A 27,335-nucleotide genomic window follows, 5' to 3' on the forward strand; every position below is an offset into this window, starting at 1 on the left:
CAAAGTTTCATCGAGAAAAGAGATGAGTATATAATTGCAATCTTTAATATATTCTGATTACATTTGATTCATTCATTGTGTTTTTTTTTTAATTATATGATACGCGGAAAATCTACTTTAAAATATTCGCACGCACAATCAAGCTTACAAAGGTCTGTAATTTCAATTCCACATGTAAATTGAATGTAATGGAAACGCACGTCGTGCAATTATAGAATATCTCCGATATTTTCGATGTGTGTAATCGAGACGTGCAAATTATCCCTCTGATGGAGCCAAGAAGCATGTGAGACGGTTAAGAGTAGAGTGGCAAGAAGAAAAAGGTTGGAGCGAAAGGAGCAACGACGACGTACTCATGAATAGGCGCAGAAACGCGGAAGAATAACTCTGTTGATGGCACTCATGTCAACGACGGAAAAGAGGAAGAGGACAATGGAAGAAATCATTTGCGAAAGACAATTCAAGTGAAAGACTTTTTCGTGTCACGAAAAGGCAATTGCGATACGAGATGAAACGGAACGTCAAACGAGAGCCAGGGGTCAAAACGTGAGGTTAAACGTGCGGCGTGCAACCTGATAAGATTCGCTGCGGAGGTCCATTGACGGAGAAGGATAACCCGGTAAGGAAGAAAGGAGAAAGGGTGAAGTAAACCGTACTGAGAGAGAAGATCGGGAACACGTGGTGAATATCGAGTGTCGATCGATCTGACAACGTACAGCTAGAAGTATCAAATTGTTATATCGGTGCCGCGACGAGAGCCATCACGAGAAGAGTACTTCGTGAGAAAACATTATTGGGTCAACGTCGTAGGTAAATAATAAGCGTTCGATATGTTAGTTTATAAATTTCTTATATCTGATAAGTGGACGAAGGGGAGAGAGAGCCAGAGAAATTGTCTTGGACTGGTTCTTAAGTAATGCGAGGGATATCACTGGTGGTGGATTATAATGCGTGTCGCAAGATGCATAATAAGAGAAAAATGAAAGAACAGGCGGATTCGCAATCGAAAATATCACTCTGATGAAAAATGATTCTTCTTCAGGTACCAACATATCGAGAATTCGGAGACAAGTTTACCACGAGCTGCGAAAAGTTATCGGAATAAATCGGAAGGGAAAACAGACGAAAGATGTCAGACTAATCTCTCTTGTCTTTAAGGGAAAGGTAAGACACCGCTTGTTAACGCGTCTAAAAAGAAGATTTTTAACAGGAAGATTTTAAAATACACATTTACAATACGTGTTGCGTTATTATATCAGATATAAACGAGAACTTCAAGAGGTGAGAACTTCAAGAAACAAGGGGAGCAGACGTTCTCACCTTTTATTGTCTCGGATATTCAAGAGCTTGTGAGAAATCGCAGAAGAAGAAATATATATTTATCATTTGCTGTAACGTGGTTGTTTCGCTTTAAAGTAAGACGCGAAAAGATTACAATGAGAGATGTTAAACCGGCGGTTCAACGGCGCGTGCCATACACAAGCCGAGGGAGAGAATAATGAAACGTAAATCGCCCAGGGTTCTTCCCGTTATTCTAACAAAGCGTGCTAAGCGTGTTAAACGCAAAGGTAATATTGCGGTAAACAGAGATACCGCCTCGACAAACCGCGCTATAAATTATTAAGAGAGGCGGGATATCAGTCGCGGAGAGAAAGCCGCGGAGAAATATCGAGGATATCGCACTGATAAGATATATCACGAATCGGAGAAAGAGGCTGCTCAAACGGAAATTCGCTTTATTTAATCTAGGAGGCGGGATAACGTCAATCGTAAACATCTAGATTCCGACGCAGTCGTTTGAATCCTGATTTACATGCACAACGCGCTCGCAAAACTCGCTCGTTCAGTTTGAAAATTAGAGCGATCAGCCGGAAGTATACCGTCGTAAATACGAAGAGTTGAAGCGAATAAGAAACGCGAGAGCGGCGATCGCGGACGAAAAAAGCCGCGCGATCCCAATGAAGCGCAGCGCGCGAAGAGAGGTAGAATTGGATTCGTTTTGTTTTGTTAAAAGGAAATAATTAGAAAAAATATATTTATTGGAACCCGAGTGACCCTTCGCAACCGGTGTCGATCGTGTGAACCGACAGGAGTGCAACGCAACAATCACAATAATTGATACTCGATCGTGATGCACGATCGTGAACCACCGAGAGAATTTCATCGTTTTATTATCCTTGTGCTAAAAATAGAAAATTATACAATAGCGACTTATACACAATCACAATCACCTTCTCTCTTTCACAAACAACAAAAGTTTCGAGCGGGAGAAACTACGAGAGCGACGTGATTCAATGAGAGTAGTCAGGTACGCCTGATAAAAAACAGAGGAATTTGGATCGTACCTTTTGAAGAATCAACAGGAAGCTTTCTAAATTAATTCCAGCATCGTATTACGCATAAAAAAGAATTGGAATCTGGATCGAATCCATAGCGTGACTCCGCATCTGACGCATCTTGCCTTAATTGAGTGATTATCCGTGGTATAGCACATTGATATTAAGATCTTAAACACCACGATTAATCGACAGGGACATTCGTTATTAACCGGAACCGGAGAAAATTGTGCCGAGAAATCGAGAAATTTTCACTCGGCGTGAAGTGTATGTCAAACATTAGCACATGTAGAAAAACTTTACACGACGACCCACAATCTTCGAATGATCCTTTCGAATTTTTTTCTGAGGACGCTACGGTAAAATCTATCAGGACACCTGTGGACACAGATGTCTACAAATGAGTAATCTGTCCGAGGATATTACGTTTTCTCGTATATGCCTGGACCGATCATTTGAAGGAACTATTATAGACGAGGTGTTGATGGTTTTGCACTGATGCGGCGATAAATCAGCCTGACGTTAATCGCGATACGCCACTCTTTGCATCTGAATACGCGCTCACCCTAAACGAAGAAGATAGCATTTTACTGAGAGAAACAGGATCTCGTTAGAGCCCAAGACTTGACAGCCAATTGAATCGACGCAATAAGGAACAGGAAAATCGAAGCCTTAAAGGTATATCTTTTCGTGATAATTTCTACGATAATTAGAATAATTATAAGTAACATCGAATCTTAGATCTTTGAAGTCATCGATTTATTACAAACAAGTTTGCTATCCAGCACATAGATTTATCGAACGAATTTTTTTATCAAATGCACATTTCTTTTTCCTAAAGAAATCTCTAAAAACGCAATTATGCGCGAGCTCCTTTAATCTTGAAAAATCGAAAGAAAAATCGTGAAATGTATTAAGTCAGAAAGCTTAGCTCTCTACGCCTACTTGATCACTTTTATTTTGAATTTACAGAGAGCTTTATTACTTTTTTGTTATATTATAAAGTATCAAGTTTTTATTTAAAGACAATTATCACAATTGGGGTATTTTATGGGTGGTTCTCGCACATTCTTCTTTTATGTAACATCTACGAATCTTTACGAATAAAATGAATGGTTCCCAATTAACGTTAGGACGTTGATTATTCTAATTTATTTTGCGCGAATAATGAACATATATACATGCACGCACTTTGCCTTCATTTCCCAACTTACTTTCGTCTCGCGTTAACACTCCTTAATCTGATGTTTCATGCCAGGCTTGCTTTTCAGATCGGACGTCTTGCCTCACAAATTTGCCAGCCGTGTAAACGTCTCGTGAGATGCGAGAAATTGCTATCGGTATCATCGCATCGATGATCGTCTTCCCGCCCACGGAATTAGTCTCGCCCGTCGTAGACTGGAATTGCAGAAGGCACTGGATATGAATTTGCAGAATTATCGCGCACTCTCCAGATTTCGCATTTGCGACGATAAAGAAGCGGCGAACGAACGACGTGAAGATCAATATCAATCCGTCATACATGAAAGAAGTAAGTCAATCTCTTAATTGATAAATTAGAATATTATATAATGTATATATGTGTGTGTGTGTGTGTGTGTATTGATTGTGTGAATGAAATGTGTATTTAATGATGTTTCCGTTTATAAAAAAGATCTTTTTGGAAAAGATTAAAAAGATTTGCCGAAAGATTCAGAGCTTTTGATGAAAATTAACATTTTTCTATGATTATTAAAATATATATTTTAATTTTCTTCTGTAGAATATAATCTTTTTTTCTACAAGAGCAATTCAATAAATAAAGGAACAAGATATTATATGCGTATAGTTGCTCTATAATATTATTTTATTTATTGAATTATTCCAATTATTCACCAAAAAATTTAATAAGCATAGAGAAAAAACTTCCTAACAGAAAGAAACTTTACACAAATAGCATTCTTAATTGAATATATTAGCAAATATTAATATAACAGGGATTAAAAATACACATTCTCTGAAGTGCATAAATATGGCATAACAATTTCTGGCTCATTACGTATAACTTTTTTTAAACAATATAGTTGAACTCATTGAATAGTTTATATCAAGTTTCATGCATAATAACATTTTATTATTTTAATCATTTCATCTTTTTTGCAGTCCTAGTTTTCTTCAATTTGAATTGCAGTTTTTATTTGTGTGTTGTAAAATTCATATAGCTAAATTAAACATAATTTTTTTGTCAGTAATGGGCGATAATATTATTTATGTACTTATTGAATTCTGCGTGAGAAATGAAACATTAATGATATAGCAAATATTTCTATAGTGAGAGAATAAAAGCATACAAAGAAGCGTGCAGATTAAGACTTCAGCAATCCGTTAGAGGAAACGAAGTGGATCGTTTGATTTGAATTTCATGAAGGAAAACACTGTTAGATGACTTTGCATCACTGTTTACAAACAAGTCAGTTTAAATATTAATTTAAATTCGAACGCTAATTCACGATCACTTTCATACAAGTCGTGTACATTTTGAAATGAGTGACTTGCAATACAAATCATCGAACTCTTCTTTTTATCATATTAATATATTATATATTTCTTTTTATCATATTAATATATTATATATTTCTTTTTATCACATTAATATATTATATATTTATATAACATCTTTATTTAATTAAATAATTTGTTAAATTATACACTGTTTGCTAATTGGCCGATCGCAATTCGCAGATATGACGTCGGATTATTTAATAAATAAAGAGAAATACAACTTTTTTCTCTTTAATAATAATGCAAATGCACATTGCAAATTTGTCAATTATATTTTTAGCCAGTTTTCACTTCAAAATGTATTCTTTTGTACCACATATAAATTAATTAGACGCGATTAATATTTTTCACTGACACGATTAATATCTTTCATGAATGTCAATGTTACTATTACTCGTTCCTGACCTCCCTCGTTATCGTTTGCTTTCACCATTATAGCGACTTTCAATCTCTCGACGATCGATGACCTTTACTCGTTCGCGATCATTATTCATCCATTTACGGTAATATATACAGGAAATTTCAGATATTATGATAATATATTGATTCACATTATTGCATATTATTATCTTTTATCCATAAAAAGAATTTTTATTGATTTAAAATTGATTTCTTATTTGTCAAAAAATTTTTAATGTGGAACGTTAATTAATTTTATGATTAATTTTCATATTAAAAACTATTATGATTCCTTAATTTTTAATACTTGATTCGGTAATTTTTAATACTTGAATCTAAAATTAAAATTCCATTGTAAGTTAACATTAGCGGAATTATAAATAAACGGAAGCAAGTTTTATAATTTGTTGAATTATTAATGCGAAATTTGTCGTTAATATTTCTTGATAAAAATTCTTATTCTATTTTTTATTTTTTATAATAAAAATTATAAAATAATAATATATGGATTCGCGCATATATACATATCAAGAAATCTTTGGAATTTATATCTGCAATGATTCTATATTATACACATACATATACAACGCTGACAGTCAACTTTTAAGATGCAAATCTCTTAAAATAAATGATGCAAAATATTCATAACTATCATTTTAAAACATTTAGATGCCACATACAAGCATATTTAAATAAAAAATACAGATCTCAATTAAAAAATCTCTTTCAATTATATTTTGTACAAAAGCCTCGCGAATCATTCTTATAACAAGGCACGAATACGGGGCAACGTGTTTATCGATTTATGACACGCGGATGTAAGTATAACATGGTATATGCCTTTAAGCATATTCTATTTCTCATTTCTCGAGAAAGATTGCAATTTCATTCACGCAATTTCCGCGCACGTGTACTCAATCCAAATAATCATACAGAATTGAAGCACATGTTCATTCGCATTATCATGAATAGTTTGTATGGTAAGTGTATCAAAATGTGTGTCATAAACTTCTATATATACTAGACCGTTAACAGTTTTGCTAAAGATGAAGCTAGGAGAGTTACTTACAATTGAACAGAATATAATTACTCTATTAATAGATGAAATCTTAACCCAAAATATCAATCAATATCTGTAACTATCAATCAATATTTATCTGTACATAAAAAGAGCTCATACTTTATAATATCTGCCGACAAATTGAAATACGACATAAAATGTATATTAAGTCAATCTATATATTCTAATTGTAAATAACTGTTCGATGTAGCGATCTAGGTATAATGTATAGAAATCTGGAGACAGCAAACATTATTGCATGTGTTAGGAATATTCCATATTGTTCACTGTCTAGTTTAAATCACATATGCAATTGATCTGAAATTATAAACGCGCACGTGTATATATTTCAAGAAAAACTGACGAAATAATGATATGATTTTAATGAGATACATTAAGACAAGTTAACAGATTAAGTATCGCAATGCATGGGACAATTGATAATATATTAATAAATTTATGCACTTATAAAATAATAAATATTAATAAATATAATCGCACACTTTTCGCCAAATTATAATAAGACGACAAAAACAAAATAAAGATTTCATATTCGTATATTAATTTTAATGAGCATGCATATAATATATTTTGCATAAATTAATAATGAGAAAGGATGAGAAAGAAGACTTAAATTGATAAATTGTTTAAAATATCGTATTTGTTTTCACTATATATTTCTCAACCTTGCTTAGATATATACACATGATAGTCGCAGTAGTCGAGGTGCCAATTACACCGCCACTGCTCAAACACCGGTATCTAATCATTTCTCTCTTCTATATTATCTTCGCGGCGCCTCTGTGAACTGTATCTGCAATTTATGTGCATGCAATTTATCACGACCAGAAATTCTGGCGGTATAATTTATGAGATGAACCACATCCTTTCTATTTCTTTTTTCGCTCGTGTCGAGCGATTCTTTATTAGTCCGACGACGATCAACGAGACGATAACATGATTCACGGTCGGCAATTTCGAGTAATTGCTGAAGACTGTACCGAGATAAGTATTCGCGAAGAAGATTCAGTGATACACTTGGCATTATGAGACGTCTTTTGTTCTTGATAAATATACATATAATGATAACATTATTTCGAAACAGTATTCACGCGACAACTATTATCGATAATTATAAAGATATTAAAAAGATATCCATAATTCATAATATTATTATTAAAACATATTTCAATTTAACTAATAAATTAATTAGTTAATATACATATAAATAATTATATAATATAGTATAATTTATATTAATATTATATATATATATTATATATATATATATATATATATATATATATATATATTAAATTATATTTAAATTATTTTTAACTTGAGATTTATAATTTTTTATAAATTTAATTAGAAAATAATGAAGAAGTTTTTGAAATAAATTATACAAGTTTGACATTTTAAAAATTACGTCTTATGGTTGTAAATTTGAATATAAATATATTTTTATTAACACAAACTTTATATATCATTATTAAATATCAAGATATAAATAAATTAGGGAATTTTTTTAAATTACGAAAATAATTATAATGTACGAATATTCGAATATTATCGTCGCCTATCTATAAAAGGTAAAGACGTTCCCTGACATCGCGAGCGTAACTGCGTGCACATATATAATAGCGCCGCCATAAACATAAATCGAAATCTCATCATTATAATTCATTGTTTTTACATAAATTCGCTGGGCATCTTAATCACGAGTACATACATATGACAAATGCGTGACGGAGATTATTAGAATCGAAAGCGGAAAGTAATTTCTCCAAGTATTGACAGAGGAAACATTCTCAAGGGAAGTAATTTAAATAATATGATAGATTGTATGTAAGATTTTTTTTTTTGAAGCATTATAAGGAAAGCGGTTAATCTATTTCCACTTGTATTTTTCAATAGACTAGAAAGCAATGCGAAGTTGGCATTTAAATGTTTATACATATAATAATAATTATAATTTTTTTCTATGTCATATTAAATGCGCAGAATCAGTCTATTTTATAATATCTAATGCAGTTTCTATTCTGAGCAATGGTATTAATCTAATATTTTGCAAATAAATATATTAAAAAGACGATAACAAAAAAACTCTTACACTTCACATATTAATTTATTTTATTCTCATTAAAATTTCGCGATTAATAAGTAAACTATATTCATATAATATTTTCCATATAGTTTATTTTTCTATTAAATTGAATAATTTGTTTATTAATATTGATTTTAGAAGAATTAAAAGAAGATATGAAATGAGAATCTAAAGAGTAAAATTCGTTCCTTGCCAATTTTAATTTCAATATTCTCATCAACTTGATGATTTATTACATATACAACGAAGTTGCTTCACTTCTCAAGTGCTAGAGCGATTAATTAAAAATTATAGCTATTTGAAATTCATATCATCTGCCGCCGACCGGTGATTTGACATATTTCCCATCGCGTAGCTAGGTGCATTAATCTACATTTAAAACACACGTGCGCGCGCGCGCAAATAAATTAATTCAGAGATGATTTCCCGACGATGACGTCGACGCGACTACACTTGCTGTTGTAACCGGCGAAGGTATCTAAGCCCGCAAGAAGTGCCGCTATGTCCTACATAAGAGCCAAGGCGGCGGATGATGATTCTGGGACGACGCATTCGGTTATTACGTATCTTCCGGGTCCGGCTATGATTGATTTCTTAAACCTCAAATTAAATTTTAATATCGCGAGTCTTCATTTATCGAGAACAAATGACGATTTATTTCTTTTTCGTATTGCTTTCGCATGATTTCTACGGGTTTCAGAAGAATTTCGGAAAATATTTTGAATTAATTATAAAAGTTTGGAAATTTAGCTGTTTCTTATCATCGGTAAAATGGTTGCAGAAATTTACTTTTAATTTTTTTAAACTAGTTTTCTTTCATTTGAATATTTTATATTTTCTCGAGGATAACGAGTGAAATCGTGAAGTACTCAAAACAGTTCCTTTTTGAAATTATTTTCCGGCTGTAATGCGAATAATATTATAATAAAATAAAAAAGGAAAATAAGGTTTATATGCAGCTCCCCTTTTCTGCTAAACGTCATGACTCATCCTTTCTCTGCTTATTATTCTACTTTGAGAGCGCAGATGGTGGTTGGACTTAAATTGTAACTCAGCGTATCGTTATGAATTGCGATAAAGCATTCGATGCATTTTCTGCTTCTGTTAGGAAGGAAAGCTTGATCGTGATTATTCATATCGTAATATAATATATACAATTTTCGTTACAACAGAATTCATTTTTCTCTACAGTGTTGATTAATTCATTCGAAAAATCGGCCATTGATGAATCACAAGATATGTATTTTTCTTTCTTAAAATGTCGACTTTTTAATTTAATTTTTTGCTGCATAGTTGAAGCTACGTTATGGAAGATCTTTTTAAATATCCCTTCTATTTATTTATCTTATAATTTAGTAATCTTTAATATGAATAAAGTATTTCTTCTATGATTAAACCTAAAATATGTATCGTAAAATGTTGCTACATTTTCTTACAATTTCTTACATTTTCTCTTTATCTTAAATGGAAGGCGCGCACTGTAAACTAGATGCAAACCATTTTGTTCGCCTATCACTGCATATTTAGAAATCATTTGATTGTATCTTAGGACGCGACAAGTAGATCATACGAATTGCGATCCGCCAGCACTTTATTGGGACGTATACGCCTTTGGCTGAAAAAGGGGTGCCGCTCCCTTTCTTTCCTTCACTGCTTTCCTCACTAACCGGTTCCCGACCTGGGTTGAAACTCTGCGCGTTCCGTTCTTCAGCTTCCATCTGTCGCACGCGAGCTATCAGAGAACGTGCGCTTGTCTTTCCGCGGTTGACACTCGCTCGCATTCCGCGCGCGACGTAAACACCGAAGAGAAAAAGCTTCTTCCTGCGTTAACCATCGGTTAGCATCACGCACCTCGTTATTGAGACGGCACAAACCCTTCATCGTGCCTATCGCGTGCAGGATGTAAAAGAATGAATGGGGATTGTAGAACAAAGTTGCTCGATAATACGTACGTCGGTCGACATTGACTCGTGTATAATCTACCGGTTCCCGTTTCTGCAATTTGTTATTCGATGATTCCAATAAACTTTGCAACATAATTATAATATTGAAATAATTTATATGATATTTAGTGTAGAAAAAATTTATTATGATTATTAAAAGAAGGAATGTATATAATTTAAAATAGAAGAATAGAAAGCACTTGTTTCTGGCTACATTAAATAATATTTCCTTATTATGAATTCTTTATTAGGACAATTTTAATATTATATATATAATCAAAATTACATATATACTATTTTGATATCTATTTAATATTTCCATATAAAATAGACTATATTAAAATAATGAAGACGTTTAGAAGTAATTTTAATTCTAAAGATATCTAAAGATAACTTATGAATTTTATTTTGATTAAAAAATTTGGATTGCATCCTTAATTTTGAATAATATTACACTGGAAATGTCAACATAGATATTGCATTTAAACATATTTTTATTTAAACACATTTTTATTACATTTGCATCAAATTTAAATATTTGCAATATAGTTGTTGCGTTGTAATAAAAAATATTATAATATTTTATAATATGTCGATGCTGATAGTTGATATCAGCACTGATATTCGTGAAAGTTTCGATATATACTTTTTCTTCCTGATACCCAGCGCAAGTGTCGACTTCTTAATCTAACTCTATGCTACAGTTGCAGCCACGTTATACAAGATCTATTTAAATATCCCTTCTATTTCTCTCTCGAGCCTATAACTTAACATGGTTACAACATAAAATCTTTTTTGCAAAGTTACAAGCCTATACTCCAAATATATCGCTACATTTTTTACATAATTCCAAAATTCCTTACGGATTCAAATTTGCATTATATAACTAATCAGATATAATTAAGATACATCAAAGCCCGGTAAAATATAACATCCATTTGAATTTTTGTCTCGTCTGTAACAAACCCACTTTAGGCTTGTTCCGCTCTTCAACTACTCGAGACACCGTATCGTGTGCACCGTACGTCAAGTTCACCCACTTCGCGCATCGATCGTCAGCGGCGGAAGAGCATCTCTCGCTCACTCGCGCGCACTTAGCATACGCGTTATATGTATCTGGTATTATAACGACGAGCGACGGCGACGGGCGAAGGTTGTTCAACTCGGGCGGATCTTGTAACCGTCAAGTATAACGGGTCCTAAGGCCCGCGCACGCCGGGCATCGCGCCGGCGCTCCACCTTCGGCTCGGTTTTTACCTCCTCGCGAGCTCTAAGCGAGCGCGTGTGCACGCCGGGAACCCTCTTCCTCTTCTCTGCCTGCTACAAACCTTCTTCAACCTGGGTACGACTTGTCGAGCTCGCCAGTCAGCCGTGCACCATTGTCGAAAGATCGTCCGGGTAGTCGACACTCTCGCGATCTCTCCCGTTTCTGAAATATCTGACGATTCGTCAGATTTTAGAGTTCACTTCGAGCACCTATCTATACTTTTGCATTCTCTCGCTTCTTCCTCGTCCACGTTCGTTGTCTCTTCTTTTTCAAACAGGTGATAGTCGAGTAGTTAACGCGCGGATTTGTATCAGTGGTGCGCCGAAAAGTTTTCTCGCGGTCGTCGGGGGTGCGTGTGCGTGTATGTGTATGAAGATCACCGCGTTAGTGGTGATTCGATGTGTCATTGAGCAGTTGATTGAGATATAGGTAAGATCTTGATAAATTTACAATGATTGTTAATCTTCCACATTTGGTTGAATAATAGCATATTTTATTTATTTTAATTACGCAAATTTGTTAACACATTTTGCGCTAGTTTAATCGTTCGTCTTTTGGCGGCAATTATTGCATAATTAATGTGATAATGATATAATATATTATGTGCACGTACGCATGCACATGTGTTATGTACATGTGTTATAAATGCCATTATGTACATTATATGTTACTTTTTTTAATTTACATATATATGGAATTTATTTAAAATAATTTTAAAAATTTCTTATGAAATTAATCATAATTAATTTTAACTCAAAGTTTTTATATAACATGAAGATATTACTTTATTGAGAAACATAAAGAAGAAATTGTAATATATATGATATTAGCAGAATCAAATTTCGTCAGATTCAGGATGTAACATCGTTAATAATCATCACTTTCTTGGGAGAAGAGTCTTTAATAATTTTTCTATTTTTATTTTTCACATCATTACATCATGTTATACTTCACATACTCACCTAATGGCGTTTCATGGATATCTTATTATATTGTTTCATTAAATGATTGGGAACACTTTTGGAGCTTATACGCCACGCTCTAAAAAAAGATTGGAAGTAATTACATTAATTAGATTAATCAATGTTATTAATATATTGTGCGACCCGTTTGTGCCAAACAATTGTGTGTATGGGGACATGATGAAAGTAATTTTTCATTTTAAAAAAGTTCGGAATTTTTTAATTTGTTATTAAAATTTTATGAATTCATCTGTAGGTCAAAATTTCGTTTCAAGTAAATTTAAAATGAATTGTAAAGAATAAGATTCGTTTTATCTATATGCATCTTTGAAGCTGAATTTGTCAAAATCTTTTTTATTATCTTTAAACTCTTATTATTAATGAAATATTAATAAGACATTATTTTTATTAGGAACAAATTATTTTACTTATTGACAAAGAACATAGCTTCTTTGTACTAAATAAATCGCCCAGCATTTTAGATGCATGATTCAAAATTGTCAATATTTAAGCATTAAACATAATTTACTAAATCAGCAAAATAGAGAAATTATAATTAATCGTTATGTTCTTATGATATATGAATACTTTCAATTTCAATCTATTTTTTTTTACTTTATGGACATGTTGAATTATTTATGTTATATTATAGTCTCTTTCACGCTTTAGTGAAAGTATCTTTAATGAGAGAAGAAATTTATTCTCTTTTATTAAAGTATATAAAAAAATATATATAAAAAGTTAAAAACAATAAAAAACATAAACATAAAAAATATAAAATATAATATAGCTATAAAGGTATTACCGTTATTAGTGCGAAATTAATTAAAGATCGATGGAAAGGGAGACTTCGCGTGAGAACATTCATTGTGCGGGAGAGTCGCTGAAGCATCCGCTTCCCATAACGAACGATTATTTATCCGTAAATGAGATTCGATTCGGCCGATATTAATGCGATTTATTGACCCGAACGATCGGAAGGAGCGCTTTCATCGCGAATCTCTGATCTCGTGGTTTTATTTCTTTTTTTTTTAATCTTCTACGATCTGATTTAAGCGTTAGGGTCGCTCATTAGAGCACCAATCTGTTTGGTAAATGGCGTAATTTTATTGCGATCATTTCCGCTGAGGCATTCAACGTTCCAGAAACGCATCTCATTCCTCGGCCATAAGCAATTCCATGAATACGCGAATAGCCTTACTTTGTAGATTGAATTATTGAGGTGTCGAATGGTTTTATTTCACTCCGTTGATTTGACATTAATATAGATACAGATGAAGGATATTAAGCTTTAATAAACTTAATATTCTTATAAATATAGAGAAAAAAAGAAGTAATACTTTGATTTTACATTTAACTGAACCTATAAGATATTTTGTCATCATTTGTTTGATCTATCATAATTTATAAATTAATTTTTTATTAAAGTTTTACTTAATAAAATTAACACAGTCTGATGATAAAATAGTTTTCCGTAATCTCACATTCATGTCTATTTATTGTACAATTGTCGGAAATTACTACAATACGCTTGCCATCGAAAATAGTCAGTGCGTAAAGCATAAATAATAATTATTGTTGCATATAACTGTTAAATTTTACGAAGATAAAATTATCAGAATTATACAAAGCACAAAGTTTGTAGGTTTATCACCAAAAATGATTAAAATTGTTTCACTTAATTTATAATTATTATATATTTATCAATTAGAAAACGCTTATAGTCTGTCGCATAATTATAAGAAACGATTTATTTGTTATTTTATATATCATTTTTTTAATATTAATTTTTTAAATACCATATCGGTTTTACGTAAACAGCTCGAAGATTTAACGCTAACACGAAGTATAATTGAAGTATAATTATGATAACAATATTTATATTTAACAAAGAATATAATTTATTTATCATATTGGTCGATCGATCTTTTTTTTACTGACGCATTCGTTTGGAATTCAGAGAATCTCTTTATAGCGTTATTCACAAACTCAACGTAGCCGTTTATGCGCGCGGTTTTCATGTTCGTAAAGATACATTCAAATGGTTAACGGTACCTACCCGTTCGTAGAATTTGCGGATTCTACTATTCAACACCGGCGAATAATGTCCCGGCTTCTCTTCGATCACATTCCCACATTCTCTGATACCACCGCGGGATGCTCGATCGGCGTCACGTACGAACTCCCGAAGAAAATCGACGCCCCAATCGTGGTACCGTTAGTAGACACGATTATATGAGCGGAAAAATGCAACGGTAAACAACCTCCAGGTGACAATCATGCTATCGCCGAGCGATTTCTATTGGAAACATTAATTATAAATGACAGTTATGATTGTCTTTCTCAAGTTGAGATTGAAAGTATCTGATTATCCTTAGCGGAGATTTCAATGCGTGAGGAGGAGAGAACGTTTCGTTCGTAAATGATTAGGATATTATTTTAATTAAATGTTATTCCACAAGACAATTTTTCTTAATTTATGACGTATTAATTACAATTCTTATATTGATAAATACGTGATTCTTGTATTTTTACTAAAATTTTTCCGAAAAATTTTATATTATTTGTAGACGCATCTTGCACAGTGATATAAAATCCTACAATTTCATTGCGCGAATGCATATTTAATTTTATGTGAATGTCGATGCTGAGATAATTCTACTGCTTGTATTCCACGTGCATTGATGGTTGAACAATCGGAAATGAAAATTGAATACGAACGATTCTTTCAACCAAGAACCTTCGGTGACAAATTGATACTCAGAAATTCACGTCGCGTCTAAGCAAAGTCACCGAAATCAACTGTCTCGACAATTGCGTCATTAGTAACCTAAAGATTGTGCATCTCAATTTCTTCAATTGTTGTTGTCCAACGTCACTTTAAAAGTCGTTGTGCGCAGGTAATAAGATCGTGTTTTATTATCAATCGTAAGTTAAGGTTTCCTACGCAAATTACACTTATAAATATTTGATTTGGATGTTTAATATTTATTGAATAATATTTTATATAGAATTATAACATAGATTCAGACTTAATAATTAGAATTTTATACCCATAAGAATGATAAGAAAATTTAGCCATTATTGTGCGTTTAAATATATTTACAATTATATTTACAGATTGATTATTCAATTATCAAGAAAGAAAAGATTAAAAATTTTGAATTAAATATATTGTTCTTATCCTTAATATATCATTGCATAATCCAATCAAAAAAATTATTGTATGTATATATATTTGATTAATATCTATCTGCGCTTTATGAAACGCATGCGAGATATTGCAAAAATGTTTGTCGAAACATATAAAAACGGTAAATATATATTACAGATGTAAATCCTCGCAATAGCGCTTACGCACATGCTTATTCTCATGAATATTAATGCAAGCGTCTCGTCTTGTCGTCGTAAAATTAAAACCTTCCATTTCCGCATTTGCCCCATCGTTTCCTGTCGCTCCTTCTACGATTGACTCGATCGCGCCTTTCATTTCGACGATCGCAAAATTGTTTTTGTATTCGCTTACTCTAAACTGGTTCCCCATGATACACAGTTTATAAGCAACCAGATCTAGAATATTGCTCAAGATCAGGTTCGATGTTTAGGTTATCGTGTCGAGGACAGTCTCTTGATATGCATATTTTGCAATTCGAGGAATCTCCCTTTGTCTTTCGTTTTACAATTCATAGCACATCGTTTTTGATAAAACCATTTCTGAATTTGTAAATAAATCACACAAAAGATTCTAGTCTTCTTTATAAATATATATATATATATATATATATATATATATATATATAATCTTTTTCTAAAATATCTTTTTCTAAAATCTTTTTAATCTTTGTTTCAGTGCAAAGATGTGGATGCAGATGTTAAAAATTGTGGTGGTCCTGCTTGTCGCAGGATCAGGGGATACCAGACCTCAGAAAAGTGGTAAGTTTCTTCAAAAGAATGACGTTATGCCTGGTGACAATATTATAATGTGACGGAAACAATCGGTAATGCCTAGCAATCAAATCATGTAATGCAGCAAATTGGTAGCAGAAAACGATGTTTTCTAACGCACAGTTGATGCCTTTTACACAGTACAATCGTAGCTAATAAATCGTGCTTATCCAATTGCTTATTCAATCTATCATCTTTTCATATATTTTAATATCATAATAATTTCATATAATTTAATATATGACAGTTAATAAATGTATTTCAATTATTACTTAATATTATACTTAATATAATATTTTTTGCTAGTTGTTATACATATATATATTCAAAAACTGTCACGTTATGATTATTTTTGTTACATTATAATAATATAATAATGTTACATTAATAATTTATTTAATTAATTAATATAATAATATTAATTAATAAGGTCTTGATAACTGATATAATAATTCTGACTTTGTGATTTTAATTTCACAAATTTGCGTGCAATTTACATATGATGATTATTTTCAATGATTGATTTCCCTACTATTTCTAATAAAGAGTCTTTCATTTCTTAAAAAAATGGACTTCGTTCAACGTTCCATTACAGAGAAAACGACGCATCAAACATGTAATTTCCCAATAGCATCAATTATATATTGTTGTAGCGTGTCGAATCGCAATTTGTCCTTCTTATCGCAATTACGTCATTGTTCGTCATGCGTCTATAATGTTTTTCTTGCAAAATCGAATTTCTTAAGACGGAAGCATTTACTTAAACTTGCAGCAATTGGAAATTGCCACGGCTTAGTAGTTTTATTGCAATTGACAACAATTAGCACATTATTAGTGTCGCAAGCTTTGTTTATGTAGCACATCCAATATTTAATCGATAATTATTTAATGCAAGTTTTTCTTCTCTCTAAAAAATTTTGTTTCGCCTTTCAGATGATGTAAATTTGGCACCACAAGCGGAATCGAGCGACGCAGGATGGAAAGACGTTCAAGCCTGGAACAAGACGCACGATACAATTCGGGACGATAGCAGGTATACAGGGACTTCCGGACGTAATAGAAAGTCATATATCACACATTTCCGCGATAGTGTCGATTTGTCGCGCCAGCATAACGCGATCGGTTCACGCGCGAGCGGTTTCGTTCCAACAACACGCTCGTCGTTTAACGCTCGTCGTTCCAAGATCGATGACATGTGGACGACGTCTGAATTTAAAGCATCTTCGAGTCTTTCGAGGACGAACGTATTAGGTGAAATCACAAAGACCGGCACCGTTCGAAATTCAAATAAATCAGATGGGTTTTTGCCTGGTGGTTTTTCTAATAATTCACCGAGATTTGTTTTTGCATCGAATAAAAGCTCCGACTTAGGGATTGATCGAACGATTGATTATTCTGGAAAAGTAGGTAGCGAAGATTTAGAGAGACCGAAATCTGACGCGTCTTCGAGTCGAAATTATAAATTGGAAATCGCTCGGACGAGAGGAAGTAATTTCTTGATGAATCATGGCTCTGGTCGGACGAGGATGAGCGATGATATTTCTATCGCGAAAAATCGGCAGAAGTCAGGTTCGACTAAGCCCGAGTCGTTTTCGAATAAATATATTATTGAAGATGATACGTTGCTTAGGAGGACAGGGCAAGTTTCGAACATTCCTTCTTCGCATATAGCGAGAACTAAGATCTCAATTAATCCTCGGGAAAGCGCTGTTTCAACCCATTCCATCCATAAAGATCAGTTGATTCGTAAAAGCACGGATTCGATCGTGACTTTGCACGAAAATCTAAAGTCTGGTTTCATAACCGATTCTTTTCGCCACGTTATCGATGCCGAGCGCGACGATTTGAATAATTCAGGAGAACTGACGCAGCCGAATTTGATGCCGAATCCGAAATCAAAAGTTGGTTATGACGTATCTCGCAGACACGCGACAACTTCTAATAGAAACTTCGTTAAGCTCCGATATCCGTTTTCTACTTTAAATCGAGATGCTAGCAATGTCGCGTTAAGATCGAAGATAAAAAATAACGACAATGTTCAGCTGAGAGAGTCGATGAAGACCCACTTGACGCGAACAGCTGCAAAGAGGCCTGCTTTAAATGATCGCGCGACGTTCCATCTGACGAAGAACCATCATTCTTCGCATGCTCAGAATCTGTCGAGTCAGGTCGAGAGAGTCGACAACGGAGACACAACGAGAGACGAATACGGTAGTACAACGACGGTACAACAGAACGCGTACTTGAAGAACTGGCCAAACGAAACGTTGAAGGATATTGAAAATATATACAATCACGACAAGTACACTTCGTCCCTGGAGGAGAGTTTAAATCCTGACTCCGGCTTTCACGATGTCCATGAGACGCCAATGATTTTGTCGTCGAACGATGGTTACAATCATCCGGATCCGATTATTGATGCCAGCGTAAAGAAAATCATCAATTGGTTGAAGGTAGCAACGATCACGCCGAACAGCACACGCATTATGGATGACAGTGACGATGTTCACAAACCGGTCGATTCAGTCTTCGAATCGATTTACGAAAATTTGGAACCCAATCGGCCGCTAAGCGTTAGTAATCATGATAACGATCGTTACGAAACTGTCAGTCTTCAAGATACGCCTCAGAGTGAAAAATTCGACGAAATAAACTATTATGAAGAATATTCGAATCCAACCATTCCTCAGTATGCAACAGATTCTGCGAATCTTTCTCCTATTCTAACTCCTTCTTCCTGGTCTGACGCGATGTTACTAAAAAATAAAACCGTTTATAATCCCACGACACACGTGACGCAGAATACGGTGGTCCACATTCTAAACGATGGTCTGAAGGAACCGAATGTAACACAATTGAAAGTGTCTCAACCAAACACGATATCTGCTACTCAAGCGGCTTCTTCTTCAGATCAACAACCCAATCTTCATATAATGTCAGAAAAAGATAAAGAGAAACCTCCTAAACAAGAGACCAATACTTTCCCCTCGTCCCATAATTGCCCGACCATCACGATAAATACTTACACCCACGTAAACAATACGATTCAGAGCAAAGAAAGCTGTACCGATCTGAATATAATCGTCAACTCCCACGTCTTGAATACGAACGTGTTGAAACCAAGCAGCGAACCGACAGAGAGCTACGGTAATACAAACGAGAGCGATAAATATGGGCAGATCAACGATCTTTCCCATCAGGATTCCTCAAACAGTTATGTAACAGCGCCGATCGGCACGTATGACCCATCGCACCCAGATCAAAATAATTATTACGATTCCCAGAAAGATCCCGATAGTACCTTGAATGGAAACAATCCTGTCTCCTCAGAACTGTCGACTGTCGAAGTATTTCAGAATACTCAGATCAGCGTGCTCGGCTCGAGTGTCCCGATAACAAATTCGGAAGCGATGGCGGATTCGGTTGCAGATGGTCCTGTCGGTGATGACGTGGCTGTTCCGCCAGCTGCTGTCGAGACTTTAGCAAGTGAATCACCCGTTGCCGGAAACCCCGGTTCCATAAACTCGCCGGCTTCCGTAAATATGCCTCCGGTCGGACAAGCTTTGAGCTCTGTGACAGGTCAGGCCAACAATGGTCCTGGTTCCCTGCAGCTTCCCGCGGTGCAGAATCTTCCTAGACCCGGTTTACCGAGCACTAGTAGTTTATCTTCGTCGCAGGGTTCTTCGGGATCATCCTCCTCTTCCGATGATGACGACGACGACGACGACTTCGACATGTCGCCAGGCGGCATGTTGCAGTCAGTCGCTTCGGTCTTCACGTACTTTTCTTTATTAAATCCATTAGGTTACAGTTTCTTCAGCCTCGCTGCAGCGCCGTTCGCCGCAATGGCAGCTGGCGTGCTTGGCGTCGCCGCAATTGTCTTTCCGTGGGCGATACCAAATGTTATCGATTTCGGACGCGCCGCGGACAAGACGACAACGATTAGGTTCAGGCCGAATGTCGAAGAATTCGTTAAACAAGCCGTGCATAAGTACAATGGTCTGAACGAATGGAAAAGCAGACGGAAGAAGCGCAGGAAATGAATTAATTTTATGATTGATCTCGTAATGCTTGTATGTTTCTTCGAAATCACTTGTGGCATTATTTCGAAGAGAGGAGTCATGGCGTAAAACTTGCATGAAGCAAGCATAAGCAGGTTTCGTTAGAATTAATTATTAGGACTCGAAAGGGTGTAGTGATTCATATCCTTCATAGGTGTTGATATCCTTCCAGAGTTGAAATTGATATATGATTAATAAAAGAAGCGAAGAAAAGATATATATATATATATATATATATATATATATATATATATATAGCTGAATGAGAGTACATGCATTTATTTTAAAACATGAGGATGCGTTAATAATTAACGCATAATATAGCATATACATATAATGATAAGTCAGATTTATAGTATTTTTTTCGTACAAACAAAGTTTATTTATCTAGATGAATAATAATAATGATTAAATGAATAGAAAATTTATTTATTATTTTATGAACATGATATCTTTCACACACATCTTTTTTCCCGTTTCATTTTTTCTTTTTTTCTCTTCTTTTTTTTTTGTGTGTGAAAAGAAATCTATAATAGATATAATTTTAATAAAATAATTAATGATTATATAAGAGTTCGTTTATAAGTTCATAATATATTTTTATACGCGATATTAAATAGCTTTGCTTTTGTTGCCAAAAATAGTATGATAGGAAAACATATTCTCTGTTTATATAAATAACTCCGTAGATGAACAATATAATATGAATCTGTTCAAAAAAAGGAGAAGATTAACAGATATATAAAGACATACATATGTATACATATATGTCTGTGTATATGTTCAGTATTTTATTATTTATCATTATTAGCCATGTGTTCAATAGTAGAACATATAGTATATATTGCGCTTTTTTATCGCAAATATAAATTTTCTATAAATTAATATAAGTTTTTGATAAAATATTTATATATATTTAATTTTTTATAATCATTGCTTCCTACTAAGTGTGTCGGTATTTAAGCCTAATAAAAGCTTACACCATTTTAGGGCATTTGCAGTATATTTGTGTGCCAACAAATATGTAATATTAATAAAATATTTGAAGTAAATATTAATACATTCTTGTGAATAAATATATAATATATATTTTATATACCTTCGTATATATTATATAAAAATATATGTTCCTATTTTTATATGTATACATCTACAATCTCCCTAGATCCCTTATCCTGCTATTATTGTTGAAAATCAACTAAACTTGTAAAGGAAATATTATAATATTTAATATACACACTTCAAATTATGTGGAAAGCAAGAAATATACGAAATTGTGCATTTTGAAAATATAATATCTGTAAAAAATAAAGAGAGAAGTTGATATTTCAAAAAAAAGAAGTTGTATCACATACATACACGATATAACAACACGGCATTAATATAATAATCTTATATCATATTATAATATAATATATCATATTATAATATATCATATTATAATATAATAATTACATTTATAACACAATAATTCAATAAAAACAAATTAACAAGTACAAATCAACATAGTACAAATGCTGAAATAATACAAATTATCGATTAAACTAATTCAATTATTTACAATTGCTTATCCGTATAAATTTTATTAAAATTAAAGAGAATTTTGTTATTAATTTAGTAAATATTTTAAAACTTTTAAAGTTAATCAAGCTTAGAGTACAAAAGATTAATAGTATATTTTTTATGTAATTATGCTTTAAGTACAATTTTTTGTTAAAATTTGAAATCAATGTTTAACGAAAGAGCATTAGTTTTATTAAAAATTAAAAAAAATTGTTATGCTTAATCCATTTTATTTACTTGAAAATTATTAGCATAGTATGATAGATATGTAAATGCTGAAGAAAAAATTTAATTGGAGAATTTTGATTGAAAGAATTTCAATTAAAATTAATTTGATCGATTTATTCTCTGAGATAGAAATAATAATTTATTTGAAACTGCATCATATTTTGTGACTTTATTCCATATTATTTTTTTCATTTTATCTTTAATTGCATGCGTAGTGGTGCTTGATAGTGGTGCTAATTTTTTTTGTTACTGTATGAAAAATCAAGTCTTAGCTATTACATATAAAAGGTAAGGATAATGTTTAATAACACGCTATTATGTACAAGGACTTTTTTAAAATCTTTATATAATATGCTTATTCTTTTAATAAAATTAATAAAAGTTTCAAGGTTAATAAAATTATAAAAGAAATTCACAAAATAACTAGATATTATCACATGATATTTCTTCTTTACAATTTTCGTTTATAAATGTGATTATATATATGACTGCGTTGTATCAATATGTGATTATTTAAATCGAAATCTTGCGAAACAATTTATTCGATCATTTTTTGATAAAATTTGACAATGGATTTTATTTCAGTGAGCAGCTAAATATCACCCGTGACTTGAAGGATCTACAATATATGGATCAATCCTTGAGAACCGTCGCCACTCAACTTCTCAACGTTACGAATTCACAGGACGTAATAAAGGTGCATAATAAAGACTTCACCACCGTAGAACATGGCATCGCTACGACGCTGAAGTCCTCGGAGAAAAACGACACATCTTCGCTCATAAAAGAAGTCAATTCAGAAATCGGTAACTTAGAATCCACTGGTTTAATTTTCGGCAGGCCGATAAATTCCAAGTTTAGTTACTTCGAGAATAGCCACCCTGGCCAGGCAATGGCGATGACTCAGGAAGAACTCGAACGAGAGATGAGTTCCACGAGGCTAATGACCGCCTATAAAAATAATCCGACAACTACCGGCGGTATTTCCACATGGATCCTGCTGAATCCACCGTCAACGACTGTTAAGAGCGCGGAAGTTGAGAAAATAAAGTTACAACAACCTTTTCAGACAGAAGTACGACTGACAGTCAGACCAAGCTCGTCGATCGACAGAGTGGAAACGATCTCGCAATCTGATAAGACGTCAGAGAAGAGCACACCGCAGTTGACTCCCATTATAACCACCGAGAAGATAACCGTGATCACGAAAAAACCGACTACAACGATCACGAAAAAGATCACAACTACTCAAAGACCGGAGAAAGCTACTTCAGATTCGGAATTGGAATCCTCCTCGGGTACGACTTTAAAGGCAGTTCGCACCACAACTCTAAGCAGTTTGGCGAGCAACGAAACAACATTCTGGACAACCATTTCCACGACGAAGAAGAATCAGCGAACCACTTCTAAACCGAAGATTACTACGTCGAGAACGACTTCGCATTCTAAACCGATAACGACAAAACCGACGAGATCAGGTCAACAGGGTAGACCGAAGCCTACCACGACAAGAAGAACCACGGTCAAATTTGAAACAATAAAAAACGAGACTTCCGCGTCAACTGGTAAGATTGAGAAGGTGACTTTCAAGCCGGTTCAAATCATCACGACTCCGCAGAACAAACCGGAGAACACTGAAAAACCGATATTTGTCACCAAGATAAAAGCTTCAGTATTCATGGACAATCAGAAATCTCCGACTACTTTACTTCCGACATCGGCTATAACCACCCCAGCTTCCGATATCGCGTCTAAAACAGAATTGTTCGGCATCGACCTTGTGGAAGTGCCAGTAAAATCGAAGCCGACCGGCACGAAGGTGAATAACGTGTTGAAAGTACAGCTGAAGAAGCCTGCAGAAGAGACTACGCAGATTGAAATAGAACCGATTAAAGTGAACGCGCCTGTCCTCAAGATCGAGAAGATCGACAAGAACAAGATGGAGCAAATCGTGGACAAGGATACGGACAATCTGAGTAGCTCCAAGATAGATTTACAGTTCGACTTCAATCCCGAATTAACAAAAATTAACGTAGAAACGCAAACGCAAATGGAAGTGACGTCGACAACGACGACTGCAACGTCAACGTCGACCACGACTAAACGACCGAGACACAATTCGAAGAGGAAGAAGAACAAAGTTCGCAGACGCAAGCCATCCACGACTTCGGCAGCGCCAAGTCCGACGACAGTCGCAACGATCGTTTCTACTTTGATGGAGACTGGCGAGGGTACCACGAATGACATCTTTTTAGATAACGCGATCCAAGAGTCAAAGATCGCACCCGAGACAAAGATCGCAAACGCGACGAAGAACAAAAAGAAACAGCCGCAGAAAGCGATTAGCACTCAAATCTACAATTTTCTCAGTCGCGACGTGATGCCTAGCTTCGGCGTAATGTCACTGGTAGGTCTGGGTCTCGGTTTAGCCTCGTACTTCTTGTACCCCTTCGGCGGTACCATCTCTCGAAGAAACTACGACGTGGAGCCAAATTACAAATATAATTTGGACGAGTACGGCGGCAATTACGGGCAGAGCGAGGAGGAGGTTTTATCCAAGGTATTTCAAGGTATGACGAATCACGAGAGCAAGTATCCGGGGGTGAAGGATAGCAATTATTATCATTATCAGCATTACGACGGTGCGTATGATACGCAGACGACGAAAAAGACCGATGCGAGATATCCATCGATATCCACATCGCCCATTTATAGAACGATGGAGAACACCCAGCCGGCAGTTAAGTATCGGAACACGGACTTTAGATATACCGAGACTCAAACCACTCCGATTTATTACGATCACAAGCGTTTGGATGTGGTAGAAGCCGCGGGATCGGCGAACCGGCAGTTTGTGGTCGGTAACGTACCCAAAGAATATCCCTTTGATGTGAAAGCGGCCGTCTTGCCGATAGACAGCAAGAATGGCGTTAATTATGTATCGACCGAGATCGGGCAAACGCAATTCGAGAGGGATATCGCGCAAGGTTTCAATTTCCCACCGAACTCAGCTGAGGTGTATAATTATCAGGTGGAAGCGTCGACCGTCAGATCGGACGATGGATATGAAGAAATCGAGATAACGCCGACCGCGGTAGCTGTCGAACATGGACCGCGATCTCTCAAGGTCAAACGTTCCGTTGGTACCAGCGAAGATGACCAACGTTCGAGATTGAAGAGAGATTCGGTGATACAGGTGATACCGTCGAAACATGAATTGGAAGAGGAACGTGAGGAGGCGGAGAAGGAAGAAGACTTGAGCAACGAGATTCTAGATATCATTGATTCGGCATTGCCAGGTGGAGAACAGCAAAAGACGAAGAATAATAGCGAGGAAAACGAGGTGGAAGATTTCAAGGGACAAAAAAAAAGACAGCAGGAGGAAGTCAATACGCGTGCGAAGGAGTCTACTATGAGGACTCTTACCACCGTAAAAAATATGGAAAAAGATACGACGAATAGTCCCGAAAGCGTAACATCATCTCCCAAGATCGTCGAGCCAATGAACGATGGTGGTTCAAGCACCTCTTCTTCCGAAATTTCTTCCGATCGAGGCACCTCGGAGATCCATTTCGCTACAACATCGAATCCGAAAACCTCGGAAGCGACGACTGTCGAATGGTTCGAGAGCTCGACCACGAAGAAACCCCCGGAAGGCTTCAGTATTTTCAACTTCGTGAAGAAAGTGGCTGAGATCAAGTTCAGGCTGGGCTTGACAATTCTAAAGCATGCCAGCGAAGGATTCGCGAGATATCTAGGTCACGTACAGAAGAGGATCAACGGCGAGGAATGAGGGTGATCGTGTATAACTAACTCGGAAGAGCGATGATAAATTAATTGGCGATAAAAATTTTACGTTTTTGTTTTAATAATAATTTATACGCGAATTTTCCGATCTATCTTATGCGGCGCGCGCTTGCTTCAAAACATTATTCATCGGAATAACTGCGATCCTGAAGAGCCTCGTAACGGTGGTCGGCAAACGCGAAGAAGCAGCACACATCTTCCCCGACATCTTTACGGTCGATTCGAGACGCGATTTCACGGACGATCATTTTTATCTGTTTGCATCGCCGATAAATGATCGTCCTTTCACTTAGAAAGCTAAAACGATGAAGAGAAACACGAACTACTGTTACGTCGAACGAATGGCTTCCTCTTCAAAGTGTTGAATCTTTCGCCAGGATCCTCTTCGATGCTCGACGCGCGGGGGATCGATGATCGACGACAATGCAATGTATTTGGGTTTCACGATAACGGGTTTGATTAATATGACAAGCTTTAATATCGGTTTTCGGATCCTCGCGCGCGCACACACGACACGTGTTTTAAAAATATACTTCTTCAAGTTCAAAAGTAGCGCTGGAGTTTGGTGAAGGGTTTCGATAAACGTTTTTTCTTCCAAAAAATCGCGATTAAATTTTTATTGAAAATCTCTTTACATAACTAATTTGGTATGCGTGCTGCTCTTATTTCGTCTCGCCAAAGAGCGAGCAAAAATGTACGAACGAGCCGATATTAGGCAACTTATACCGTAAAGTATTCTATAAATAAATAAATAATGAAACAAATATAAATGAATAAATAAATAAGTAAAACTCTCTCTCTATATAATACCCTGATATGAGTTATGTAAATAAATATTGGAGATTGTAAACGCTCTTTTTTCTCTATATATATTACGTTGCATAAAAATACTAAAACATTTATTTTTTATAGAAAAGTTATTGATAGAGAAGTTACTAATTATTTCACATCGAATCAATGTGAAAACTGAACGGACCGCAAAATTTTTCGGACAATTCAATCTTCAATAAATATAAATTTGATCGCTTACGCAATAATATAATTAAACTCTTGCAAATAAATGTTGGCGCACCAACATGTATTAGCGAAATAAATTACAAATTTATATCTGCCGTA

General features: G+C 34.6%; 1 protein-coding gene across 3 annotated transcripts; it reads left to right on the plus strand.

The window, feature by feature from the left end:
- Positions 1–2,221: 2,221 nt before the first annotated feature.
- Positions 2,222–27,161, plus strand: LOC105255896. 3 transcript variants are annotated; one of them, XM_025414752.1, is made up of 5 exons: positions 2,222–3,014; positions 3,608–3,867; positions 16,466–16,548; positions 17,494–17,593; positions 22,998–27,161. In XM_025414752.1, exons 3-5 carry the CDS (start codon positions 16,473–16,475, stop codon positions 26,203–26,205), a joined length of 3,384 nt encoding a protein of 1,127 aa, XP_025270537.1. In that variant the 5' UTR covers positions 2,222–3,014; positions 3,608–3,867; positions 16,466–16,472; the 3' UTR covers positions 26,206–27,161. The 3 variants fall into 3 exon arrangements, with proteins under 3 accessions (XP_025270537.1, XP_025270538.1, XP_025270536.1); XM_025414753.1 differs by lacking the exon at positions 2,222–3,014 and having other exon boundaries at positions 3,595–3,867; XM_025414751.1 differs by lacking the exons at positions 2,222–3,014; positions 3,608–3,867 and adding an exon at positions 11,547–12,082.
- The last annotated feature ends 174 nt before the right edge of the window (positions 27,162–27,335 follow it).

The sequence above is a fragment of the Camponotus floridanus genome, unplaced genomic scaffold (assembly GCF_003227725.1).
Source record: "Camponotus floridanus strain SB8 unplaced genomic scaffold, Cflo_v7.5 scaffold89, whole genome shotgun sequence".
NCBI lineage: Eukaryota > Metazoa > Arthropoda > Insecta > Hymenoptera > Formicidae > Camponotus > Camponotus floridanus.

Bases quoted from the DNA above. Each gene is read 5' to 3' on its own strand.
- LOC105255896 (XM_025414752.1), top strand. From the start codon at position 16,473: ATGTGGATGCAGATGTTAAAAATTGTGGTGGTCCTGCTTGTCGCAGGA. The intron at 16,549-17,493 runs GTAAGTTTCTTC...TTCGCCTTTCAG, and splicing joins TACCAGACCTCAGAAAAGTG to ATGATGTAAATTTGGCACCA. The intron at 17,594-22,997 runs GTATACAGGGAC...ATTTTATTTCAG, and splicing joins ACAATTCGGGACGATAGCAG to TGAGCAGCTAAATATCACCC.